The following is a 26,242-nucleotide window of genomic DNA, read 5'->3' on the forward strand; positions in this document are numbered from 1 at the left end:
GATTTGAGTGTAGAAATATTGTACATAAGAAAATGTCTCTAATATTACTACGTAAATCCATTTATTCTTAAACCTTCAAAATAAAAGCACGGGATATTTTTCTTCAATTTCTTTAACCCTCCTGTTACCATCACATTTACTAACATATTTTACCCTCGGGGTCAATTTGACCCCAGCAATTAAAACCTCCAGAAAATTATTAGAATTAATATTGTTTCCCAAGTTTAAGTGTGATGTACTTTATGTTTGTTTGTTGACTACCTAAATAGCCCTTTAAATATATAAAAAAGTTGATATTTCTTAAATGTTTGACAGTGAAAAACAGCCTGGGGTCAAATTGACCCCAAAGAACACCGACATTAAACATTGAATGGGATCAAATTGACCCGAAAAGTCACAGGAGGGTTAAGAAAAGGTGACCGCGTGTCTTTAAAGCCGCCAGGGGCCACAAAACGATGTGGTGGTTCGGATTCGGTCCGCGGGCCTTGTGTTTGACCCCTATGCTCTTGAGGGTCCAACATGATCAAGACTCCCGACTGTTGATTAAAACCACCCGTGATGGGTTTATTTCTCTTCACCCGACAGCAAAGCAAAAGGATGCGTTTGTCACGCGCCTCGGATTATGACTCAGAGCAAACGCCGCTGATGTTTTTTTTTTGCCTCCAAAAAAAGAACGTGCTTCCAGATCCCTCCACGTCCTGCGGACCCTACAAGCCGACGGCGGGGCGCAGCAAGAGGCCGCGGGGCGCCGACCCGCGCTCCCACGACACCATAGGTACGGGGTTTTTATTATTACCTTCGCATTGAAAATGCGGAAGGTTATGTTTTGATCGCCGTGTATTTATTTATTTATTTGTATGCGTGTTACTCGCATAACACAAAAAGTATTAAACCGAATTGCATGAAATTTGGTGGGATGATTGGTTATTATCCGGGGACCATTTGATTAGATTTTCGGATCGATCGGGTCAAAGGTCACGGTCAAGGTCATGAAAAGGTCAACATCTTCTTTTTACCATACCACGGTCAATTTTTATCCAATTGGCATGCACCTTATGCCAAAATGTTCATAATGCAATGCCCAATCTTGTGATATGCGAAGGTATGCGATCTACCGAGTGCCCATTCTAGTTTGTGAATGTGAAGCCAGCTTTCCTCCGCTATTTAAAAAAAATCCAGTCTAATAAGTGCTTTATTGAGGCGTCGATGAGAGGGTGAAGGAGGGTCGGGAGGGAACACGTTCTGGAGCTCTTACATTTCAGTTTCTCTCTAAAAGGTCACGTGTACAGCTCGTGTTCAGGCACTGATTTGTGTTCATCTCTACCATATCCCATCCATGTGGGTAATTATAATCACGCTACGGCTCAAAGATCAAATTATGCTGAAATACTGTTGACATATTGCCGAAATGGATTATTATGATCCAACGATGACGCCAGGGGGCGTCAACTATATATGTAGACGTCACCCGAGTACAGCCAGGTCATTGAAGACCAACTGAAGGTTGTTATAATGTTTATTAATATTAGTTGTCTTCCATATTCTTGGTACTTAACCATTATGCCAAGTGTAAATGTTCGGATTGTTGGTTTACAAATGATTTACAGTCTCCTGTATAACAAAACCATCAGAATGGTTTAGAGTGCAGGATCAAAGACTAGTGGATAACTTATGGAATAATTCCTGTTTGAGATATAATTTGTGCGACGCGTTTTGATTAAAACCTCTGTCATCAGCATAATGCAAAATAGCATTTTAATAAGCTAATTTAATGAATTCAATGTATGTTTCGGTTGCCGTTCTGCAATAAAAGAAAGTATTGACGTGACGATACGAAAAATGTCTCGTTGATTTGACTATAAACCGCTCCGGCACTACTTGTATCGTTGGTTTACTGCTTGCACATGTGTCCATGCTTTAATGTAAAAAACATTATTTTTAAAGACGCGGCGCTCCTTTGCTCAGGAAGTCCTCGAGCCGTGGGCGGCGTGTTCTCGAAGAGCCCGCATGCGGCACGGGAGCTGTTGAATCATGTCTTCTGGTCCAGGCAGCCCACAAAAAATGAAATAAAACTAAACTAACTGGCTGTCCTGTTTCACAGTTTATGGGCTGTACGTGAATAAGCAGTGGAAAGAAGAAGAAGAAGAAGAAAAAGAGCACATTTTTCATGATGTATCCCCGGAATTCTTTTTTGTTTAGTTTCCTGACCCAATTTAATGTGATGTGAGCACATGGCGTTGTTAGGAATTCAATATTATGCTGTCAAAGGCCGTATTAGTGGGATAAGCACTTCCTCACACAAGGGCTTTACATGACTTTTCCTTTAGCTAAAAGGATCTCCAGGGGATGGCTGACATTTCAAGACCATTTCTTTTTGTGTTTTTTGTGTTTTTTCTTGCACCAGGGATGGTGGCTCTTGATCGAGATGGTCACATGGCGGCCGGTACGTCGACCAATGGGCTTACTCACAAGGTTGCAGGGTATGTAGAACCGTGTCCTCATCTACAGTGTGTCATGTTTTAGCATAACTTTTTTTTATTCACTTTTTTTTCATTTAATTTTCAACAACATAAAAAATATGTATTTTCATACAGTCTCTTTGTCAATTGTTCAGTTGTTTGCTTGGTACAAATGATATTCATATAACACACAACGAACAAGAAACATCAAATGGTGCTCTCTCCAAGAAGAAAAAAAGATATAGAGGGGAAATATGGATGAGAATGAATAGATTACATAATAAATAATGAAATACAAATAAAGTAAATTTTTTTTAAAGTGTGTGTGTGTGTATACCCATCATTTAATTTGGGTTGAAAGGGTTCTATAATTAGTTATAATAAACAATGTGAGTGTTTCCGTTAAAGTTTGGCTGTCTATTCACGCTCCTCCCCCCTTTTAGCCGCATCGGGGACTCTCCCATCGTCGGCGCCGGGGCCTTCGTCGACAGCTCGGCCGGCGCCGCCGCCGCCACCGGAGACGGAGACATCATGATGCGCTTCCTGCCCAGGTACATGTCGTGCGGCGCCTCCTCTGCTTCGAAAATGTGCACGGCAAACGGTCTCCCATCAGTGTTGCATTTTAAATTCCGGGAGAAAAGTTGACTGGAAGTCTAACCAGGATTTATTTGTACTTTTTTTCCCTTTTTTTCTTGCCAGAAGAACTGTCTTTTTAGTGTCTTGAAATCTGTGTCAGATGTTTTTTTTCAACGGGCAATTTGTGGCGTGACCCCCTTTGCCGAAAGTGCAACAACAATATCATAAAGAGTGGAGGTGTGACTATGTTGCCCCAAAACTGTCATACATGGACATTGCACAAAAGAAGTGATATTTCTCTTCTTTTTTTTTTTTTAGACCTCTAGCTGTGTGAGTTTGGCAGTCTCCCCAACGGTTTACTTTATTTTCTCCTTTATTTATTTTTAAAGGTTTATTTATCTAGGATGCTTTGGGGAGTCCACACACACATATTGTTTTTTCCTTTTTTTTTTAAGAGTTGCACTGAGCTCCACATTCAGTCGCACACAACCACACCGGAGGGGCCGCCCATTTCAATCGCAGCTTTCTGATTCACTTCCTGGAACGATTGCGGGTGGGGAATCCTTTTTTTTTCTTCTTCCAGAAATTCCTCTCTCCTGGTGCGGACGGAAGAGTGTTTATCATTCTTTCCCAAACACAAACACATTTTGTTGTTGTTGGTATGATTGCAAGCGCTCCCCTGGGGACTTGGATAACGTGTACCAGTAACACATCACCCGACAGGAGGCCGAGTTAAAATCTGTTGTGACGGTCCAGAAACCCTGAACCTTTTTTTCTTCTTCTTCTTCTTTTTAACAAGGGCTATGAAATAAGTCTAAATGCAAAAGCACCTCTCTCCAGAATGTAACTCCAGCTAACTAGCTGGCCGTCTTGGTGGGCATCTCCGAGCGCTCGCTCGGGAATACGCAGCACATTTTCCACTTTGAAATCCCCAAACCTCTAAAAGGAGAGTTTATAATGTTGCGACTGGAGTTAATGAAACCCTTCTTGTCTCTCGAGAAAGAAAGTGTTATCACTCTTTAACAGAGCTTTTCTTTCGAATAATTTGACCCCCCAATGTTTCACCCTCCCTACCTTTTTTTATATTTTCTAACATATTTTACCCCTTGAGGTATGACCCCACCTATTAAAAAAAAATCCAGAAAATTATTATATTTTTTCCAAGTTTTGTGAGGTAGTTTTATGTTTGTTTGTTGACTCCTGTTGAAACACCGACACCGACATTAATATTGAATTGGGTCAAAATGACCCGAAGGCAACACAAGGGTTAAGCTGTCAAAGCTTTTTATTTAAGATTTTTTTTACTTCAAAATCATATTTAATCGGTTTATCTTGACACCGATTCTTCTCGCACCATGATTGTGAGTCGCATCCCCATCCTCCTCCTCCTGGTCGGTGGCCCTGACAGCACTTGTTAGCTCGCCTCCTGTGTACCGCATGTAATCCTGCCAACAGTTACTTGGCCGTGGAGCTGATGAGGGCCGGGGCCGATCCCTCGGCAGCCTGCAAGACGGCCATGTCCAGAATCAAGAGGCATTACTCTGAGTTCTTCGGAGCCATCATCTGCGCGAACACAACGGGCCATTATGGTGAGTGTTGCGGCTCACGGACACAGCCTGTTCGGCCACTGCCAAAAGGTGTTCACACACACACACACGTCCAAGGAGATGGAGACAAGCAGGTGCGCGTGTGTGTTAACACAATGATCTGTTTTATTGCGATCACTTTCAATTTGTGAAAATTGTGTTAAACTTCCATATTTAAAAATGCAAAACATGTTAAACTTGCATATTTAAAAATGTAAAACGTGTTAAACTTCCATATTTAAATGTAAAACATGTTAAACTTTCATTCAAAACAATTTAAAACATGTTAAACTTCCATATTTAAATATAAAATGTTAAACTTTCATATTAAAAATTTTTTAAAACGTGTTAAACTTCCATATTTAAATATAAAACATGTTAAACTTCCATATTTAAATATAAAATATTAAACTTTCATATAAAAAAAAATGTAAAACGTGTTAAACTTTCATATTCCAATTTTTTTTAAACATGTTAAACTTTCATATTTAAGTTCAGATTTTTTTTTCAACATTTACAAATTGATTAAATGACTCATTATCTATATGAAAATATATCTGGTAGTTCACTGCTTCATTTTAAATGGTCATCATTAAAATATTGCTGATACTGAGTTTATACAGAATATTGCAATTTGGAGGCTTTAAAACGAAGCTGAATCCAAAATATTTGACCAAAAGTTTCAACGTCTTAAAATATATTTTTCATTCACAATTAATCCGTGTCTGTCGTGGCCTTGCTACAATGATGTCATCAACGACATATTTAAAATGTGAAATTAGAAATTTAAGATGACCGGCGCCTCGACAATGAGCACGATCGCATCAATAAAAACGTGATGTTTGACTTCCCGGATGTTTTCAGAGGTCTGGTTAATCATGACCCGCAGATCACATGACCCGCCGGTCGCGTTTCTCTCCTCCAGGTGCCGCCTGTAACAAAGCCCCCGGCTTCTCCCAGTTTCACTTCATGGTGGCGAACTCCGAGTCCGAGTCCCCGCTCCTGAAGTCCGTGGACTGCTTCTGAACGCCGTGCGGTCGTGGGAAAAACTTTGTCCTCGCCTTAAATGAATCGGCACGCTCCAAACTGCATTCGTTGGACTTGCTTTAATTTAAAAATAAAATGTCACAGGGCATTTCAAATATTTCTGCTTTGGCTATTTATTCATCATTCTCGTGATGACTTTGAAACGCATCGTTGACAGATGAACATGATATAAATAAAACTCATAGTTGAATCGGAGGGTCATACAGTTAATTAACATTTTCCCTTTATAACCAGGTTATTACAATTCTATGTATTTCACAAGGTTAATTAAAGGGTCCCTTTCTGTATCATACGTCTATATGCATGTATTTAAATGACCATACAGCCATCCGAGGTCCATGCCGAAGTAAAACACTAACAACCGGGCAGCGGCGAACCCCCCGGACCCGTCTGCCCACTGGAAGAAGTCGCACTGTTTTCCCTTTTGAAAGCAGCAGATGTAGAAATGGCGCCCGTTGTTGGCTCCCAGTTTCAGAACCGTCCTCAATAAACTGCGTTTCCCATGGTGACAAGAGGGGAAGTGCAAGTCGGCCCACTGCAACAGAGGAAATAATTTTTATTTTTTTATTAACGATGTTAACTTTGATGCCAACACATTGCAATGGTGCTTTTTTTATTTGTATTTTTTAGAAATAGTAGTCGTGCCGTAGCGATAGCTCGGCTTTCACCTCGAAGAAGTTACACGTGGTCTCTGGGCAGCGAGCAGGCGTAGAACCGGCGTCCCTTATTCTCCCCGTCCTTGTGGACCGTTCTGAGGGCGGCCGGGCGGCGGTGGGAGGCACAGTGGGGCGGAGTAAACGCCGCGGCTTGTCGACTCTATTTTGCGCACACTGACGGGGGAACTAAAGACAACAGTCCTATTAGTTAGAGACAAATGGAAAATAAAAAGTGTGTGTTTCACTGCATCCTACGATGGCTATTCATCAATCTGAACTTTTTGAAAAACAAGAATCTTTTAACAATGTTGCATAACAATTCCACAGTGGGATGCTCTTTTTTTTTCTTCTTTCTTTTCCTTCTTACATCGCACTTATCTCCCTGAGGTTGCACAAAAAAAAAAAAGGAGAAACTTCTCTTATTATAAACTTATTCACGAAAAGCCAAGCGAGGGATTCACTCACCCGGCGTTGGGGGCTCCATCTTGAGCATTGTTACCGGGGAAGGGGCCGCGATCAATTCTCATTTTGTTGGCTGGGTGACTGGAGGAGGCCGGCGATTCCCCGTTGGAGAGGAGCTCGGCATTTTTCCTCCGCGAGCCACCAGAGGCGTAATTGGGGCTCGCCGTCCCCTGGCCGACGCCGCATTTATATAAACCTCGCTCTGCCGCCAAGGAATTCATATGACTGCCGGCCGGGGGAGGGAGGGGGGGGGGGGGCGCGCGGGCTCCGGCTGCTCGCTCACGTCGGAGTAAACCAGGGTGGACGTCCCGAGCGCGGACCTCCAGTTGACTTTGAGCTCGTCCCGCGGCTTCCTGAAGGCGACGCGCGGGTATTTAATCAAACCGGCCGACGCCTCGGTGTCACTGTCATCTTTGTGGACTGTGGAGATGGAGCCAAAGAGAGAGGGGGGGGTTATGTTCAGCAGCTGCAGCTTATTCTGATGCACTGGCCACGCCCACAACATGCAGGTCGTTGTCGTTGTTGTCGTCGGCGGCTTTAAGTGGTTCTCTCGCTATAAAATGTACCGGTAAGCAGCTGCGTCGTCAAATCTAATGTCACGCAATCTGTTGTGCTGACGTTGTTGTCCCTCCCCCCCACACCCCCATCCCATGTGGTCGAGTATTCCGCTCCCCGTCCCTCAACAGCCATCAGTGTGCCCTTGAGCAAGGCACTTAACCCCTCCCCCAGCTGCGTTAGTGAAGTGGCTCGACGTGTAAGATAAATGTACAAATGAAAATCTTAATATTGAAGTCAACTTTCTCTGGGGGAATTAAGTGGGGGGGGGGGGGGGGTTAAACAGACGTGGGAGAAACCCCATCACCAGTAAAGGCTGCTACACGCGTCATTATGGAGTTTAAATATTTATATTATATATATTTTCTGAGCCTCGAGTTGCAAATGGTTGAGAACCCCTGTTTAGGCGGATTCATTGAGGCTTTTTTTTTTTACGTTAATCAAGACCCTCAAAAATAATCGAAATTAATGTCAAATGTGTTTTTATCGTCGCTGGGAGAAAAAAATGGCGCCACGTGCCGGTCCCAAAGCGCCGTTTGTTTTGGGTCATCTGAACCGAGCCGCGGGAGTCGGGGGGCCAAAAGCTGATCGGTTGTCGTACGTCAACCTGCCAACACTCGGAGAGCCGGGGCGCCACGCAATCAGCGGCGGGCGATTCTCCCACAGCTGCACAATCAGCTCTCGGTAAAGAAAAGCGTGATTCAATCAGAATGTGGCCGTGTGATCCTGAAGGAAGAAAAAACACACAAAAAAAAGAGTTAAACCGTTCAGCTGTGCGCCGGAGACACGGCAGGGACAACACACACACACACACACACCTTGTATTGGTGCCTTGCTCAGGCGTCAGTGGCTCACTCAGCTACTATCGTGTTATCTCTCGCTAACAAGGACCTTCTGTCCCCTCCCCCACCCATTTCCCTCACCCCGAGCGTGCACAGCTCACAGGCCCAGTCCTCTTCCTCCCTCTTCGCCACGTCGCCGCCGGGCCCCGCCGATCAAACTGTTCCGGACCGGCAGCTCACTGGTACACAGAAACACGGGCGGGACGACAGTTAAATAAAATAAACAAACATAAAAAACAGACGCCCGTCAATGGACACTGATGTTTTTGTCCACGGTCGTTGACGTCGGCCGAGTGTTAGGAACGTCGGCGCGACGTCTTAATCACGCAACCGCCGCAAAATACCGTCTCCCGAAAACGTCCGCGCAGCTGAATCGACAACAAGAAACGTAAAAAACATGATGACCTTGGCGAAAGAAGGGTTTCAGGGGAGGGGCTTTGTATCGCACTGCATTGGCTTTTAACGAGGTGCGCCTCAATAAATGGCGACTGAGTATTGCACGAGTCTCACATTCCGGGGGAAAATGTGACCTAAATTATTTACGCCGCTCGGCGAGCGATGGGAGCGTGTCCGCGCTTAGACGACACACACACACACACACACTCTGTTAGCAGAAGACTGTAGAGAACAGGCGACTTTTTTTAACTCGACAAACACGTGCAGTCGGAGGCAGAGGGTGAGGACCGTCGCTCCGAGCACACACACGCGCTCGCGCTCCCGACATGAAGCTTCGACTGTGTTTGACAAGAAGGCAAATCCGCCGCCGCAAAGTAGCGGAGGAGCAAAGTAACCGCGGCTTTGAGGAAACTTTCCTCCCAGATTGCTTTATCAGCTGTGTAATGCGGTGTAAGGGCTTTAGGCTCTAACCCCTCGCAAAGCTCTGCTCAAATACAACCCAGGAGGTGTTGAGCCGGTGCCCCGTCTGGCAAACACAGCCGTATATGCGCATTAATTCCCCCCCTCCCCCCCCCCACATAACACTTCCCACTCCCTGCCAAGCCCATCTGCCTGCGAAAAGATGGCCTTCGCTAAATGCGAGCGTATTATCTAAAAAGGCTTCTAGAATTTTTTTTGCAAAAGACTCGGATTAATAAATGAAAAAATAAGGAATGACATCATGTCGCTTCTTGGTATTGAATACAAAAAAATATATTTTGGGAACAATGCAATGAGAACGGTGGTTTTCTCCTATCTTGGAACAATTGTAGTCTCTAGTTTTACTTTTTATTTAAGGTTTTATTTTTGTTTCAAAATGATTTTTTTTTTTTACTGAAGAAAAATAAATAAATTAGGAAATTATCTAGATTATAAAGAAAAAAAAAGGGAAATACAATAGCCTAACAAACATTATATTAAAAAGGATTGTCTTTTTTGGTCTCGCCGCTGTTGCTCCGTCATCGGCCTCAAACATCTCCGAGACCAAACTCCCGAATGAGCCGCGCCGCGACAGGAAGCGCGCGACCACGCCGGGTTCAGTCAAAGCGCCCGGATGTCCGTGAGGATTTGAACCTGACGCGGACCCCGCTGGGATCTCCCGGCTGACAGCTCCCGCAGAAGTAAGTCATCCTGCCGTTGGCTCCGAGACGACAGACCGTGACGACGCCGCCGCACCGGGGACGCTTGTAGACTTTGTCATGTTTGCGGAGAGGGGAGCCAGATTTGTGACACTGAGAAGAGAGAGAAAAAAGAAAAGAAAGATGAGGATAAAGAAGAAAAAAAACAGTCACCTTCCCGGATTTGTTATGCATAGATTGGAATATTTGTTTTATCACTCCTAGGAGGCGGGGCTTTTGGCTTCTTCTCTCCTTCCTCTGCAATGCAGGATTGTAAATTAATCTGCGACTGCAAGTCAAGTCTAAATGAGGCGTCTCACTATCTCTCTCTCACTTTGTTTTTGGTATCGATGGGAGAAAAACTTCTAACCTTGTAGAAGAGGAGGGTGAAATCGCGCGTCATCTTCACCACGTGGCGGATCTGCTCGTCTGTCAGCTGTCGGACCTGAATATGAGAGAGAGAGAGAGGCTTCACAGTCAGCAAATCGATAATACAAGCAAATAAACAAACTTTTTATATATATATTTTCAAACGAAAAGAACTGGATTTAAAATGACGCAACGGGGGAAAATGACAGTCGGTGTATTTCCAAGACTTGGAGGCCACACAGGCACACACGTGTTCCAGGACATCTCGGGGCTTGATGAAGAGGAGGGAGAGAGGTCCCAGATGAAGGGGCCAGAAGTCCCCTAGATTAATGTTTTGCTATATTTTCTGAACCCTCATCTCATACTTTCTAAAAATAGGCGAGCGGCGCCAAACCCAACCCCTGGTAACAGTTGCGTAATAGATAGATAGATAGATAGATAGATATATACTTTATTAATCCCCAAGGGGAAATTTGTCGAGTCAGTAGCAGCAACACACAAGAATAAAAAAACAAAAAATATAAGAAGGTTAGGGTGATCTGGCAAAGAGGTGATCTGTAGAGCCTCATCTGGCCAGCGGCAGAATGTTCTCTCTGTATCTGTCCTTGTGTGAGCGAGGAGCGAGAGGAGACGGAGAGCCCTGTACTCCTGTCCCTGTAGGAGGTGGTGGGGGTGGTGGGGTTGTCGGTCATTCAATATGGAGTTCTTCCTCCCCCACCCTCCCAGCACCACCAGTGGCATGGCAGCAAGCAGCCGCTGAGCACCAGTTTTTTAAGACGCTTGTGCTGGTTAAGGCGGCTGGTGTCACCCAGCCCGGCATGGCAAAGTGTAGCAAGCAACACAAAAGTGGGCACACAAACTGGACCGACTGATCTGCACACACCCTGCACCACGTTGAAGGATCGAAATTTCTTCATCAAAAAGTTCTTGTTCACAGCTTTGCTGTTGTTTCAGCTTCCAGTTCAGTCGGCCAGTTCAGTCGGCTGAGACGCCTCCTGCATCCAGTCCTCCTCCCACACACACACTCCCAGGAGACCCAGGAGGGAGGGAGGGGAGGAGACCACCATCTCTTCTCTCTCACCCACCACCACCTCTTCTCTGGTCTTGGCCCATCAGCCGCCCCACACTCATACACTACCACTACTCCTCCACTCCTCACACTCCCTCCCTCTCCTCCCACTGATCCCTCCACACACTGCACCTGCAGAGCTGGACATGCAGATGGTACTGGTACTGGATGGTGAAGGGTGAAGAGGACAGAGTGACAAGGAGACAGAACAGTTTTTCGTTCCACACATCACCGCAACACACACTCCCAGACAGCACACACGCCCATTCTGTGCAACCTGTGTCAGTGGCAGAGGAGTGATCCAGGAGATGAGATGGCACCCATGGCCGCTCACCAGCAGCAGCAGCAGGGGGGGCAGGAGTGGCTGGATGGGTGGCAATGCACTGAGGACACAGAGACACCAGTCAAAGAAGAGACCATCCAGCTGCGAGCAGTAGGAGAGATGATGGCGCCACATGTGATGATGGCGGCTGTGAGGCTGTCAGGAGAGGGTCCAGAGGGTCCAGCACCTGCGGCCACGATTTGCGCCCAGCAGCCTCCATCACCAGCCACCAGCCTCATCACATTCTCGAGGTGAGGGGTGCCGAGGCAGGTGAGGGAGGTGATGGGGGGACAGGGACCAGGGGACAGGGACTCCACAGACACCAGCCCAGCCCTCACCACAGCACAGGAGGGGCTTCTGGGTGGCGGGGGACAGGAGGCGGGGGGGCCAGGGGGCTGGGTGGGGCTGGTGCCGAGGTCTGGACCCCTGATGCTGTGCTCTCAGTCAGCTCTCTTCCTTCTCACTGTCTCTCTCAGAGAGAGTCACCTGGTGGTGGAGGAGCCCAGAGGAGGAGGGGGCTCGATGTGCAGCTGTGCAGGGGGGGGTGGGGAGGGGATGGAGGGGGGGGGTGGAGGGGGAGGGTGTGTTGAGAGGTGTGATGTGGAGGAGAAAACCATTGAAAACATCAGGCCCTCTGAAAGCCCCTCCCTGTCTCCTCCCTCCACCCTCTCAGCCATCCTCCTGCTCCCACTCCTGTCCAGTCCTTTGTTTTGTTCCCTCCTTTCCTTGGAGTTGCCCTCTTCCTCCTTGTTCCCTCTCCCTCCTGCTCCTGCCTCCTCCTCTCCTGTTTTCTCCCCTCAGCTCCTCTTCTCTGTCTCAGCTCTTCCTCTTCCCTCAGAGCAGCTCAGCTTGTTGTTAAGCAGCCTTCAGAGGCCTGTTATCCAGGGTGTTGATGGAGTGTGATGGGTTGGTGTGACTTGGAAGTCCGTGGATTGGGATGATCCTGGTGTGGTGGTCCTTCCCCAGAGTCGGTCATGTCCACACAGTCCAGTCAGCACCGTCTCCATCCCACATCCAGTCCCCACCACAGACCACCTCCAGAGCAGCCCCTAGCAGCCCTGAGACCCTCAGAACCCCTCCAGCACCCCCAGCAGAGTCACAGCAGCCCTCTTCTCCAGAGGAAGGGCCTGACCAGTCAGTAGGCCTGGTCATGGGCAGAGGCAGTTTTTATTTGCCCATGTTATTAGTATGGAAGGTTATGTGTTTTTATTTGGTTGAGCAAGTCCAATGTGGTATTGTATTGATGGAAAGATGGAGTTTTGAGCAAAGGGTTGCAGCCACCAGTGCAGAGCATGAACAGTGTGATGAGCAGTGAGAGCAGCAGGCATGAGAGCAGCAGATCATGGCTGGCCACGAGCGACAGATGGTGGCACGCACTTCCGCACGTAAACGGGCTGCAACGACGCTAACAACCAACCTTCACGCAATGGCGGTCCGGATGCCGCACATCACGCGTCGGCCCACACCACTCATTCACAACATCACAGATCCCGCCACGCACACTTCTCACGCCCCCGCTCTGTCATCTAAACATTCACAGCGCGCCTCTGTCGCGCGCCTGTCCGGACGCGCTGGATAGTCCCGCTCTCAGACGCCTCAGTGAAGAAGTCTGAAGCCTCATCCGCGGAAGATCCTCTCGGCAGCGCAGAGCCTCACGAGCTCATCAAAGAGACATCCGTTCTCTCGTCATCCGTGACCGCCTCGCGAGCCCGCCCGCGCCTCTCCCCTCCCATAGCCCTTCCGCTTCTCCGCGACCGAGGGATGGTACCTCCTCACCGTAGCTCCAGCTTCTGCCCTCGTCTGAGGCCCGACCTGCAGCTGCCAGTCCTCTCCTGCAGAGCTGAGCTGCAGATCACGTCCTCTTTTGCTGCGCTTCAAAACTCACGACCCCGCTGTTTTGTTCAGCCTCACGATATCAAAAACAAAAGTAACAAAGGTGTCGAAAAAAAAAGTAGAAAAGAGTGTAAAAGTAAAGAAAAAAAAAAAAAGAAAAGAAAAAAAAAAAAAAAATAAAAAAAAGAAAAAAAAAAAAAAAAAAAAGACAAAAAAAAATAAAAAGAACGCAAAAGAAAGCAAAAGAGCCATTGAAGAAAGCCAGTCTTCATGTCGCAGAGTGTCTCCTCAAGGAAATGGATGGCTCACAAAAAACAAACAAAAAATACATAAACTCACACTGCTTAAAATATTTCGTGAAGCATTTCACGTGACATCATTTCCAGATCATGACTAATAAATATTCATGTAATGTTTTTTTAAAAACCATCAAGAAAAAAAACCATCAAGAATCATAGGAAAAAAAGAATACGTCTAATATTTGAGTCTCAATAAAGATGATATACATTCCCGAAAAATAGAGATCCATCTCGCAATGCGCTTGTTTGTCTTTTCCCCGCTTCGCCCTCCTCATTGCAACGCATCAGTCAATCACAAGAGCTTAAACTTCTTCTTTTGTTGCATCTTTATGCTGATTTCTTTGTGTGTGTGTATGTTCCCCTGCTGAACACAATCATCATCTGTTCCCCGTACCTTCACGGCTGGATGGAGGCCCGAGTCAAACAGGGCTTTGTTTTTAATGATGTTGACGACTCCCGGCGTGACGGCCTGGTCGAGGAGAACGTCGCGCAGCATCCTGCCGCCTTGGCTCCGCACCGCCTCCGCGGAGCGGGAGGAGCTGAACTTGGAGGAGCACACATCCAGACTCTCCACGGCCCTCACCCTTTGCTCGCAGTCAACCTGCAACGGTCCACATTTTAAAAGAAACAAAACAAAACGTCTTCCTCATCTTCTGCTTCGGTTTGTCTGATATGAGGTAGGACGACGGCGGAGGGTTAAACTTTCCAGTGGCCGCCGCCTTCAGACACGGCGTTTAAATGGAGGACGCGCCCAGTGAATGAGACGCGTACTCCAAGGTGAACCTCTGCCACCTCCATCTATCCCCCCCCCCCCCCCCGTGTCCCCGTTACCTCATTTCCACCGCGCTGTCAAAGAAGCACACGGTGTCGTTGGTCAGGTGTATTTGCAGCGCCAGTGCGCAGCCGGTCGTATCCTTCCTCTCGCCAGGGTTTATACGCATTGATCCATTCATCCCAAAATGGACTCTGGGGGAAAAAAAAGAAGACACAAAAAAAAAGAAGAACTTCTCAGTTTGCGTGCCGGTAACAAAACGTCGGCGCGATGGAGACGTCGGCGGCGACGGCTTCCAAAGAGGAGCCACACTGTACTCACCAGTGTGCTCGGAGCAGTCACACTTCAACCTGCAGCTGTGCATCCTCTAAGCACGAGTGGTTGATTATGATTCTGATGAATAACATAAGTGTAGGCTCACTCTATATCATGGTTATTACTGCTGTATAAAGACATATACAGTATATACTGTCAGAAATGACAAGTGTGTCTGCTGTTAAACATGATACAATAAAAGTAAAAGATAATTAAGGGGATGACAGGGTTGCTTTATGTTGTCTTTTTTTCTTTTTCATGGGGGGGTGGGGGGTGTATGTATGCAAGTGTAGATGATATGATATTCCTTTATTCGTCCCACAGTGGGGAAATTTCTAAAATTATGTGTGTGTGTGTATATACACTACCGTTCAAAAGTTTGGGGTCACTTAGAAATGTCTCTATTTTTCAAAGAAAAGCACTGTTTTTTCAATAAAGATAACATTAATCAAAAATACACACTATACATTGTTAATGTGGTAAATGACTATTCTAGGTGGAAACGTCTGGTTTCTAATGAAATATCTCCAGAGGTGTATAGAGGCCCATTTCCATCAACTATCACTCCAGTGTTCTAATGGTACATTGTGTTTGCTCATCGCCTTAGAAGACTAATGTCTGATTAGAAAACCCTTGTGCAATTATGTTAGCACAGCTGAAAACAGTTATGCTGGTGATATAAGATATACAACTGGCCTTCCTTTGAGCTTGAAGTTTGAAGAACAAAATTAATACTTCAAATATTAATCATTATTTCTAACCTTGTCAATGTCTTGACTATATTTTCTATTCAATTTTCAATTCATTTGATAAATAAAAGTGAGTTTTCATGGAAGACCCCAAACTTTTGAACGGTAGTGTACATGTTTATGTCTGACATTTTTGTACTGGTTTTATGTTTATATTACTAAACGAATAAAAAAATGTAAGTGACAAAAAAAACATGACAATATTGTTTCTACAGTTGAAATACTCTTCTAGCTGCATACTCATGAAACTCCTCATTCGATCAGAATTTGGATTAACCCCAAAACCCCACGATGCGTCGACGGAGCGAGAAGTGAGGACGCTCAGAGACCGTCGCTGCATTCCAATAAGCATGGTTCTGTATGTTCAGTACATACCGCAGCTGCCCCCTGCAAAATATGAACTGTTGCATGCAGTATGCATTCAATCGGGAGTCACGACACTGCTACTTTGACCCCGCTGCTTGCATACCTGCTGCTGTGCAGAGACTTGGAAGTGATTGCTTGCATACTGCAAACGGTGACCAGATGCAGGAGGACATCCTGGTATCTTTGGCAGAGTGGATTTGTGATTTGTATCGGGACGCTCTTAATCTTTCCCTGGCATGGGATGGTAATGTGGGTATTTGGAGGCCTCATTCGAGATGAGCCGGGCCCGCGCAGCGTGCGTTGTGTTGCGATGGCTGGTGATCAGATTGCACGCCGGATAAATTTGTGTCCGACTCGATCCAGACTTGCTCTGACATGCGACGCACGCATTGGGCCACAACGACCTCTCCACATATCGAGGCCGCTGCAGTGTTGCTCATCCGACTGAGACCAGGGGCATGATGGGAAACAACTGATCACAGATGCTGATTGGCACATACATACACTAACTGTTATATAAACTAATATATACATATACATATATATATATACACACACAGATATATATATATATATATACACACATACATATTTATGTAGGTTTCTTTTCCCATGTTTGTATCATTGTTTAATTTAAAAAAGAATTAAACCATAACCGATGAATATATATATACATGTATATCTATATACACATATACATATATATATACACATATACATATATATACACACATATTTATGTAGGTTTCTTTTCCCATGTTTGTACCATTATTGTTTAATTTAAAAAAGAATTAAACCATAACCCATGAATATATATATATACACATAAATATATACATGTATAAATATATATATATATATACATGTATAAATATATATATATACACATACATATATACACATACACATACATATTTATGTAGGTTTCTATTCCCATGTTTGTACCATTATTGTTTAATTTAAAAAAAGTAAACCATAACCCATGAATATATATAAATATATACATGTATAAATATATATACATGTATAAATATATATATACATATACATATATACACACACACATATATATTTATGTAGGTTTCTTTTCCCATGTTTGTACCATTATTGTTTAATTTAAAAAAGAATTAAACCATAACCCATGAATATATATATATACATTTATAAATATATACATGTATAAATATATATATAAATATATATATATACACATGTATAAATGTATATATATATATATTTGATTTACACAGAAATACATGTATTTACAAACAAAACAAAAAAGTAATCCGAACGTGGTCTACAAACTACAAGTAGTCTCCGGATCTAACCGGAAGCAAGATGTGACTTCCTGTTTAATCTCTGAAGGCTGCTGTTAGGTGTCCCACATCTCGAACCAGCCTTATCTTTTATTTGCTACATACGGAAAAGTATGGCACTAAAGATACAGGAATACACACATAGTACATGAACGAAGTGCATTACCTCAACGCTCTCAGACCAAAGTACACGAAGGGCTCTTTGCCCTGCGTCTCCACTCCGGTGTACGGACAACCCACGAGCGCGTGGAAGGCATTTCCGGCAGGGTAGTTTTTCTGTGAGGAGACCTGAGATGAATGGAGTCCGGTGTTACGGTTTAAGAAGCGACCGTGTTAACTGGGGACTTTGAACCGAACGCTCCCGTTGTTGCCGTAGTTACGACGGCCGTTCGAATAGAAGTTAGCCGTTCTCGTGAATGCCGCTTGGTTTTTAATAGTGTTAAACAGTGTCAAACCCTCTCATACACATAATACACCGTATACTATACACATTTAACAATGCGGCATTCACGAGGGCAGCTATACGTGTTCTCTTCCTATTTTCAACAGCTGTCTGTAACTACGGTACCAACGGACGCGTTCGGTTCAAAGTCGCCAGTTAACACGGTCGCTTTTTAAACCGTAACACCGGCAGCAGCACCTTCACGTTTTCTGGATAATTATGTCACAACACAACTTACGGTGCATGTTATCAGACTGCCTCTGGTTTCCTTCAACTTCTGTCCTTTCTGGACTTTGGAGCGGATCTTCTCTCCGTTCAACGTGCAGCCCGGACCTTACACCATCTTCCAGTTAGGGTTTGAAATAGCATTAAACGGTAAAACTGTCCTGTAGGACACGAAAGAATAGCAAATAAAAGTGTGTTGACGTCTCGATTCCCCGCCACGGGATTCAATTGTGCGCATGCGTCGTGCGGTTTGTATCCGGAAATAGGCGTTACCTGCCCACATCGAGTGGATGTGGTTCATTAACCTATATTGTACTATGTAAAGAAAATCCCAACAACTCAGTAAATATGTATGTTGATGTGATACTCATTTCTCAAATATTAATTCATATTTCAACTACGAGAAAGTTACATTTTAAACCGATAGTAGATAAATTCAGGCTTCTCATCTTGCAGCTTTTCTCTGAAGCTTACCCCAAATATCTACACGAAAACTCTTGATACAGTGGAACACATTTACTTTAGACATAGTCTTAAAAACACAAGGACTTACATTACACACTGTTAATTTCTTTAGACGCGTTACAGGTGCCAACAATCTGTTACGTCTAGAAGTGGTAGTGGTGTGGTCTGTCCACTTGAGGGCGCTGTTGTACCATTATTGGGACTAATACGATGTTATAACCTGTAATAAATAGATGGATAGGTAGATGGATGGATATATGTGACACACATGCATGAAGATATACATACTTATATAGAGAAAAATAAACAAGTATTCAAATCTTTTAACTTCTTCTGCATGTGTGAGTATATTTTCGAGTCTGATGTACAAATATTGTCATTAATAGTGTCATTAATCTCCACACATAGTCATATTTAACAATATTACAATATATAAAGCGAGTACTTAAATACTGGATATTTATTTCCCTTTATATGGGACATTTAAGTTCCTTAAGATGCCCTTGATGTGTCTCCTTCACTCCAACCATTATACCATCGCCCCAGGTTGTTTTTAACGGCCAGATGCGACCCTTATGGCCGAGTCGTACAACCTTCCATTCCTCCACCAGGGTGTCCCATCTGGCCGAAAAAGGAAATGCAAAGGAATTGCAATTTGCATTATTGTCAAAAGATTTTCTGCATGGCTCGCTTCCGTGATTGCAACAACTTGTTCGCTCTGCAGTTTCACCATCCAGAAGCCCTTCTGTTCGCCCAGATACAAATAGATAGACTACATGTTCTCTGGCCAAGTGTACAGCCATCCCCTCTAAAAAAAAAAAAAAGCAGCACTCAGCAATAACGTGTATTAATATCTGAAGCCTGCTCTCCCATATTGGCTCTGAGGGAATAGTGCCATACTTGAAGTCTCACCCAAGTGATTTAATTCAATAAAAGTTGCAATGGATTCTCCCCTCTTGCAGTCTTCAGGACCGCACAGTGTCCCAGAATAAAAGCGCAAATGTGTCCCTTCATGTCTCCACTGTTCCCGCCACAGAATGAGACACATTGAGGATTAAAGGGAGACGACCCAATGACCAGCACGTCTGTTATTAAACCATATTCCATGTTCATGTAACTTGTCATTGTGTTCACAGTGCTCGCATCCAAGGGCAGAGCATGACGCGGTCAACGGATAAAAATGAGCTAAATGTAAACGTTTCACGACAACACTGATAAATAATGAAGCATAAATAAACGCATTACTGGTGAAATAACGTATCCACGATTATTTTCGCAATCAAGTTGTACCAGCAGCAAAGGACGGACTGGTGATGGTGTACTACACTGCCTCTGATGTGTTTAATCTCCTTCATTGTTATCTTTTGAGTTTACCTGATCATAAAAAAAAACATTTCTTCACATGCTTTCCAAGTGTAAAGTCACAAATTAATCTGCACTTTGATATGTGCACCCTTCCATATGTCCCACTCTCTCCCATTGCACTGACAGTGGGTCTAATGGTTTCCCCTGCTTTGCTCTGTGCACCAGTTTGAACTGGGAGGCCTTCAGCGACCCCTCACTCCGAAAACTCCTCGTTCGTCTCATGTGTTGCTGACGAGACCGTGGCGTCTGCTTTGCACCGCCGTAACAAAGGGCGTCATAGGCTACTGTGTGGGCTTTTTTTTTTAAGAGATTCCTGCCCAGTGAAACCTCCGAGACTAAAACTCAACAGCGGACTCGGCGGAGCCTTTGCAGTTTGTCAGCTAAAATAAAAATAAAAAGTGCAGCTACGGAAGTACGGTATCCACCCGGGCGTGGCCGGCAAGCTGATGAGCACCGGAGGAATGGGCGGGGGGGGGGGGTCAAGGTGTGTCAAGATGTGTCAAGATGAATGCAGCGTGCTCTCAGGTGTGACACACGGGTGGAAGCCAAGGAGCATCCTCCAGAATCTGGAATTGGACAACTCTACCAGGTGCATGTACAAACACAGATGTGCATGCGAGTCTCTGTGTGTATGTGTGTGTGTGTGTGTGTGTGTGTGTGTGTGTGTGTGTACACGTGTGGACATTCTTCTGCAACAACGTGTTCAACTTATTTGGCCACAGCCGTGAGTTGCCGTGATGATATGAGGATTATTTGACTCTCTATGACGATTGAAAACTGAATTATAAGTCATAGACGGCTCATCTTTAAGTTGCTTTCAATGTCTATCGACAACAGATTTATTTACACCCCGCTTTTCCACAAAGTGTCAGTCAGTTTGAGTGAAAGTTACAGTCGGATAGAATAAATAGTCTGTTTTCATGTTTTGGTTACGGTCGAGTCCGCGTAGCGAATAAATGACCTGTTGTACATATAAGTACCAATTTCCCTTTAATCCGCCTTCCATCGGACCGCGTGTTTATATACTCAGACGAATCACATCTGGCCGTCGCTCGGTGCACCCAGTGCAACAAGTTGGAAAATCATCTGCCAAAAGGAAAAAGATATATTCGTCCAGGAAATATAAAGTTGATGTACTTTGATGGGAGCTGAGTACCTGGCTTTGGCTGTACCCGTGATTTTCTTGTTCCAAAAAACACTCATAACTCATAAAAGTTGAATCATGTCTTCGCCGAACATACTGACAATGCCAATATTTTTTTTTATACAGCTGTCAATCAAAGTCAAAATCACGTTGAGACCTGTGCTCTGAGGCACAATATGGTGAAAGCTTGCATAGCAACTCATATCCACACATGTCAATAAATCATTTTAATGGATGAGGCAACCTGTCTTAAAACTTGCAGATATCTTCAGACGTTCTCCGGATTATTCACTTATAATACATCATAATACATAATACATAGGGATTACAACTGTTACTCTCTTTTTGGTGTAAATACATGTATGCGTCTGTTTATGCACCGATCTGCGGACACATTATGTGTAGTTTGCACGTCTCTTAAATGTGCACAACTACATGATTCATTTGTGTTTTTATCCTGGGGATATTAAAATACGACTTAACTTGAACGGACACTCGGTAGAGCGCATACCTTCGCCGCAGCCACATTTTGGCATAAATTGCATGCCAATTGGATAAAAATTGACCTTTTCATGACCTTGACCTTTGACCCGATCGATCCCAAAATCTAATCAAATGGTCCCCGGATAATAACCAATCATCCCACCAAATTTCATGCGATTCGGTTTAATACTTTTTGAGTTATGCGAGTAACACCCATACAAATAAATAAATAAATACACGGCATTTTCAATGCGAAGGTAATAATAAAGCCGAAGCTCATTCTGTCTGTGTGCCGGTTCGATGAATACTTCACGAGGTCTGAAGAAATAGGATTTCATTCATTAAATAAGAGTCAAAAGCCCCATTTAATTGCTGGGAATGGGAGCATAAGGCAACGAGCTGCTTATTGACTTGCGGTGCATAATTAATGAGCACAGGTCAACCAGGAATGTTGAGTCAACTATGTCATTTACATATTTATTATTCTCCTTGTTAGAGGTTAGAGAAGAAAAAAAACATTTTTAGCACTTTTCATTTGGGATTCTTCTGGGAGATTTCTTAAAAGTTACAAGGCCTTTATTAAAAGGAAGTATATTAAATATTTCAAGAGTCAAAGGTATATAATACTTATAAACATTGGAATAATAAAGTTGCCGTGGGGTGTACGGAATCCGCAGTTGCTAATTACTCGTAATATTTGCTTTAAGATGGTGCAAAGCGCTGTGGAAATGCCACAAATCATTTTAAGAGTGTCGAAGAAATATGCCCACACTTCAAAGAGATGGTGTTTATGGTTTTTTTTTCCTCTGGAAAATTGTAGCGTATATAAAACTGCCTTTAAAGCAAAAATGACAGTTGTTTCTCTGGCGGAGGAAAGCTTAAGTGCAGATGGAGATGCGTTGCTATGCAACTGGAATTTCAAAAGTACATTTCAATGTCTGTCTCTGGCAGCTCGACGGGAACTGATGACTTAATATTGCTATTTTTAAAGCTTCTCATTTGCAAACCTCCAAAAGGTGAATATTCTATAGCTTCTCCTGCATAATGTGGAAATACTGTATATTATTCAGTAAAAAATATGGGGGAACTTTGGCCCTTATTATTCACTTATGATACGTTATTATTCCTTAGAAGACTAAATGTATAGTGGCACTGGACATATTTATATTGCAATAATGAAATTCTCCTAATAATGTTGGCAACCCACACATTTAAGGTTAATCAAATGTTGAATGAGGTGCATAGAAAAGAAAGAAAAAAAACTTCTTAGTTTTGATTTAGTTATTTTTACAAATACATCCGTTTTCCAAAGTATAGTGAACTTCTTTCCATAAAACTCTTCACCCCGCTCCTATATTCCTTAATCTAAAGGGTCTTTCAAAATGCACAATATCTTCATTGTGTCACCTGGAGGATTTTTGTATTATTGTTCCATCAGTATTTCCACTGGTCAAGGGGGTTCGGAATCACACACATTGGGTAAAACACACGCACAGTCCCTTCATACCTTCCCCATAAAGTCCCTCTTGTTTGGCCCTCTCAGCTGGAAACATCCCGAAGAGTGCTATTTTAAAGATGTAAATGACAGGTCATGTTACTTTTGCTATTCAAAAACATATAAATATATATATATTTTTTCTTCTTTAAAACGACTTGTCAGGATAGAGCAGCTTCCACAGCCCCAGCTCACCACATCAAACCACATCCCTGGGCTTAGCGCGCACACACACACACATGCATACACATGCACACACACACACACACACACATGCATACACATGCACACACACACACACAGCCCTTTACAGAGGCAGAGGCCTGCTGGGAGACGGAGAGGTCGGCTGAGCGGGGCGGGTGCAGCCTTCTGAAGACCTGCCCCGAGTTCACCCCGGAATGACCTAGATAACAGGAAACACCGAACCCTGTTTCTTCTCAAGGGAAGTCAGCCTCAACACAACGAAACAACACACAACATCACAGGAAGAAGCCATGCGGGCAGCCCAGAGGCCGACAAAAGGCGCCAAAATAATGCGTCTAAAGGCTAAACCGGCAGATGCAGAGACACCCTGCTGTTCTGTCGATCAATAACAAGACACAAAAGCCAAATTATTGGCCTTTGACATTATCGTGATGAATTAATCCACAACAAAATGGCTGCGGGGGGAAAGTGACAGTTCAGTATTGCAGTACGATATCTATCCTCTAGGTGGCAGTGTTTCCTTCTCCATCAGTGACGCTCTCTTCCGGAAGGAATTGGACACGGAAAAAAACAACCCACATTAATTCCCTCCCCGCCGCTCACGCCAGGCTCCACTTGTCACTGGGAGAACTGGTGCATCAAGACGACGGCACGGCTTTAAATCCAGACGCCCGGCTCTTTAAACTCATCCTGCCGCTGCTGTCAGGTGGAAAAAAGGTAACTGTCAGTTCACATCATCAAGAATCTCTATTACCCCCATACGGAGCGCGGCCCACTGTGAGACTAATTAGATAGTGGCACATTTAATCAGATTTAAATGATGACACCTGGTGGTAATCAACTTGAGGCTAGCTCACCGAGGAAACCTCAAGTGTTCTTAAAGGGGACATGCCATTGCTCGTTGGCATTTTCAACTTCATACTTATATTTCGGGCTTCTGCTAGAACATGTTTACATGCTTTAGTGGGTCAAATACAATATGCAGTTTTTTCAGAAAGTCTAAATATATTTATATTCACCATATTGATTTAAATGCAGTGTTGAAGCAACTGCCCCTTTAAGGCCCCCACAGGTAGTCTGCAAGCAGTGGGTGGAGTTTCAATCCATCTGGAACCACGCCCAACAGTGATTGGGTCACTGGGGTCCTGGAGTTAGGTCAGTTAAGACCAGATTGTTATGGAGCATTAAGTTGCTCTTCATGCATAAAACAAAAGCCCAATGTCGTGATCTGTTGTTGACATTGACCTCCGACCTGTGAAGGAGCAAAAATAAAAGCGAATTTTCAGATGATATTACTTTTTATTTTAATCAGCCCGGCTCGTTTCTTTGTAAATTTAAAATATTAATAATTTAAAGGACTTATAACAATAGCATAAACCTAATGAAAATGTGCAAACGCGAAGGGAGGGAGGGGCATTATGCACTTTTTAATGCGAACAAAAATCATGTTGATTCGGGTGAAAATGCCATCGGTAATCACACCGTGCCTCGCAGATAATTTTGCAAAGCTCGCTGTTCACTAATTCCCTTCAAATCAACCTCTGCCAAACGACACCGAGCGATGAACCGAACATATTTCTCGTGAGGCTGTGAGATTATTTGGGGATTTTAATATTACAGTCACGACAGTTTAAAGCCATTTCTGATTCAGAGGGCCAATAAATAAATAAAAAGACTGTCGGTGCAAAGCCTTACATGGGGGCTCATCAACAGGGTCGCATGTGATGAAACCAGTGCGCATATTTCACAGGCAGTACCCACTCAGTCCACACGGGGCAGTGCAGTAGCCACATTTATGTCAACTTCCGCTCGGTGCGTATGTCTCATGTAACAGCTACTTATACTCCATTATGATGCGACTAAATATATCTTAGTTGCACTGCAACACAGTATCATTACAGTCAGTGTAACAGCTATCTTTGGTATATTTTTGTAAACTATACACGCAGGGCAAAATCCAGAACCCACAACTTGAAAAAAAAAGCTTTTAAACAAACTGAACTTTCTTGTTTGTGGATTTTTTTTATTTTTATCTCTGTTTACTGTACTCGTCAGAATGGACATTAATTAATTTGCAGAGCTCAGCCATGCACATACATCTGTCTGGTTATCAACTGAGCGGCGACACATTCTTCACTGCAGAGCTGAAGCTTTGCTCTAAATCTCCTCGCTGACAGATTTCAACTGTTTCATGAATTTTTATGAAAACGAAACTTTTTTTTCTTCTTTCTGTACAGTTGCAGGAGCTCGGGTCGGTGGTTTGGAGTAATTTGTCGACTGCGTTTGAAGACGGGAACCCTCCCACTCGACATTCCAGTTCTCAAAAGAAGGGAGTGATGCTGCGCTTGATATCGATATGTGCATATTTGATGTTTTCCACAGTTATCAGCGTGCACGGTGCTCCGGATCATGACTTTGTGGAGTTTGTGGTACCCACGTATATTCTTTGAAACACTTCTTTTGAAGCAGACACTTCAGAAGGAATGTTACAGTGCATATTCGCAGGCACTCTCCCTTAACTCCAAATCTGAGTTTGCCGATGTTTCAACTCTCAGCCCTTTATAATTCATTATTAATTACAAGAAAGTATCCGCGATGGGGGCAAAATCGAGAGGTGAATTTTGTTGTTTACTTTCTAATTGCCAGGCTCAAAGTAATGATCAATGTTTGGCTTAATATTCAGGTTCGTCTGAAGTTTTGACATCACACAGAAGACTTCAGCTGTCATTCAAAACCTCCACCCCGATGAAACCCGTATACATTTTTTCACGTCATCCTCTCTGACCTTTACAAGACATTCCTGAGGCCTGAAACCTCAGAAAACTCCCAATTAAGTTCATGGAAGGTGAAAACATACCCGTAACCTTTGACCTTAGACGGGATGTCTCTGCAGCTCAAAGTACAACGAGGCAAGTGGAATTATTCCATATTTAGTTTCAAATGCAATCTCGATTTAACAGCAAGTACATGTAAATGATCACAATATACTTTAACAATCTTGTTTTCCTCACAGTCCACTTAGTATCTAACTTGATATATATATTTATATATGAAAAATCACTATAATCAGTTTCTTATGGAAGTGTATGTCCCTAAAAGAAAGGTAAAGGTTTTTCAGGGTTAAGGACTTCTCCATCACTACCACCACGTGCACACACACACACACACACACACACACTCCTCCCTCTGAAGCACGTGGACGACCTGTCACGCATGAATATTACCATCATCCTGCATCGTGTTTAAACGAAATATGAATACAGGTCACACTCC

General features: G+C 43.8%; 2 protein-coding genes across 2 annotated transcripts in view; one reads left to right on the forward strand and one right to left on the reverse strand.

The window, feature by feature from the left end:
- aga (aspartylglucosaminidase) overlaps window positions 1–5,765 on the forward strand; it is a 14,638-nt gene extending 8,873 nt beyond the window's left edge. The window contains exons 5-9 of the mRNA XM_056439623.1: window positions 673–775; window positions 2,405–2,480; window positions 2,903–3,010; window positions 4,491–4,624; window positions 5,547–5,765. Of these exons, the coding sequence (XP_056295598.1) occupies window positions 673–775; window positions 2,405–2,480; window positions 2,903–3,010; window positions 4,491–4,624; window positions 5,547–5,647 (522 nt within the window). The 3' untranslated portion in view covers window positions 5,648–5,765. The remainder of the gene's footprint in view (window positions 1–672; window positions 776–2,404; window positions 2,481–2,902; window positions 3,011–4,490; window positions 4,625–5,546) is intronic.
- Window positions 5,713–17,931, reverse strand: neil3 (nei-like DNA glycosylase 3). The gene is given in 15 exon segments (XM_056438890.1): window positions 5,713–6,056; window positions 6,058–6,203; window positions 6,337–6,361; window positions 6,363–6,460; window positions 6,462–6,510; window positions 6,790–7,028; window positions 7,031–7,339; window positions 8,265–8,325; window positions 8,327–8,362; window positions 9,693–9,850; window positions 10,107–10,181; window positions 14,023–14,236; window positions 14,460–14,594; window positions 17,313–17,422; window positions 17,827–17,931. Coding segments are annotated over 15 exon segments (1,794 nt in total). The 3' UTR covers window positions 5,713–6,022.
- Window positions 17,932–26,242: the final 8,311 nt, after the last annotated feature.

Source organism: Pseudoliparis swirei, chromosome 19 (genome assembly GCF_029220125.1).
Source record: "Pseudoliparis swirei isolate HS2019 ecotype Mariana Trench chromosome 19, NWPU_hadal_v1, whole genome shotgun sequence".
NCBI lineage: Eukaryota > Metazoa > Chordata > Actinopteri > Perciformes > Liparidae > Pseudoliparis > Pseudoliparis swirei.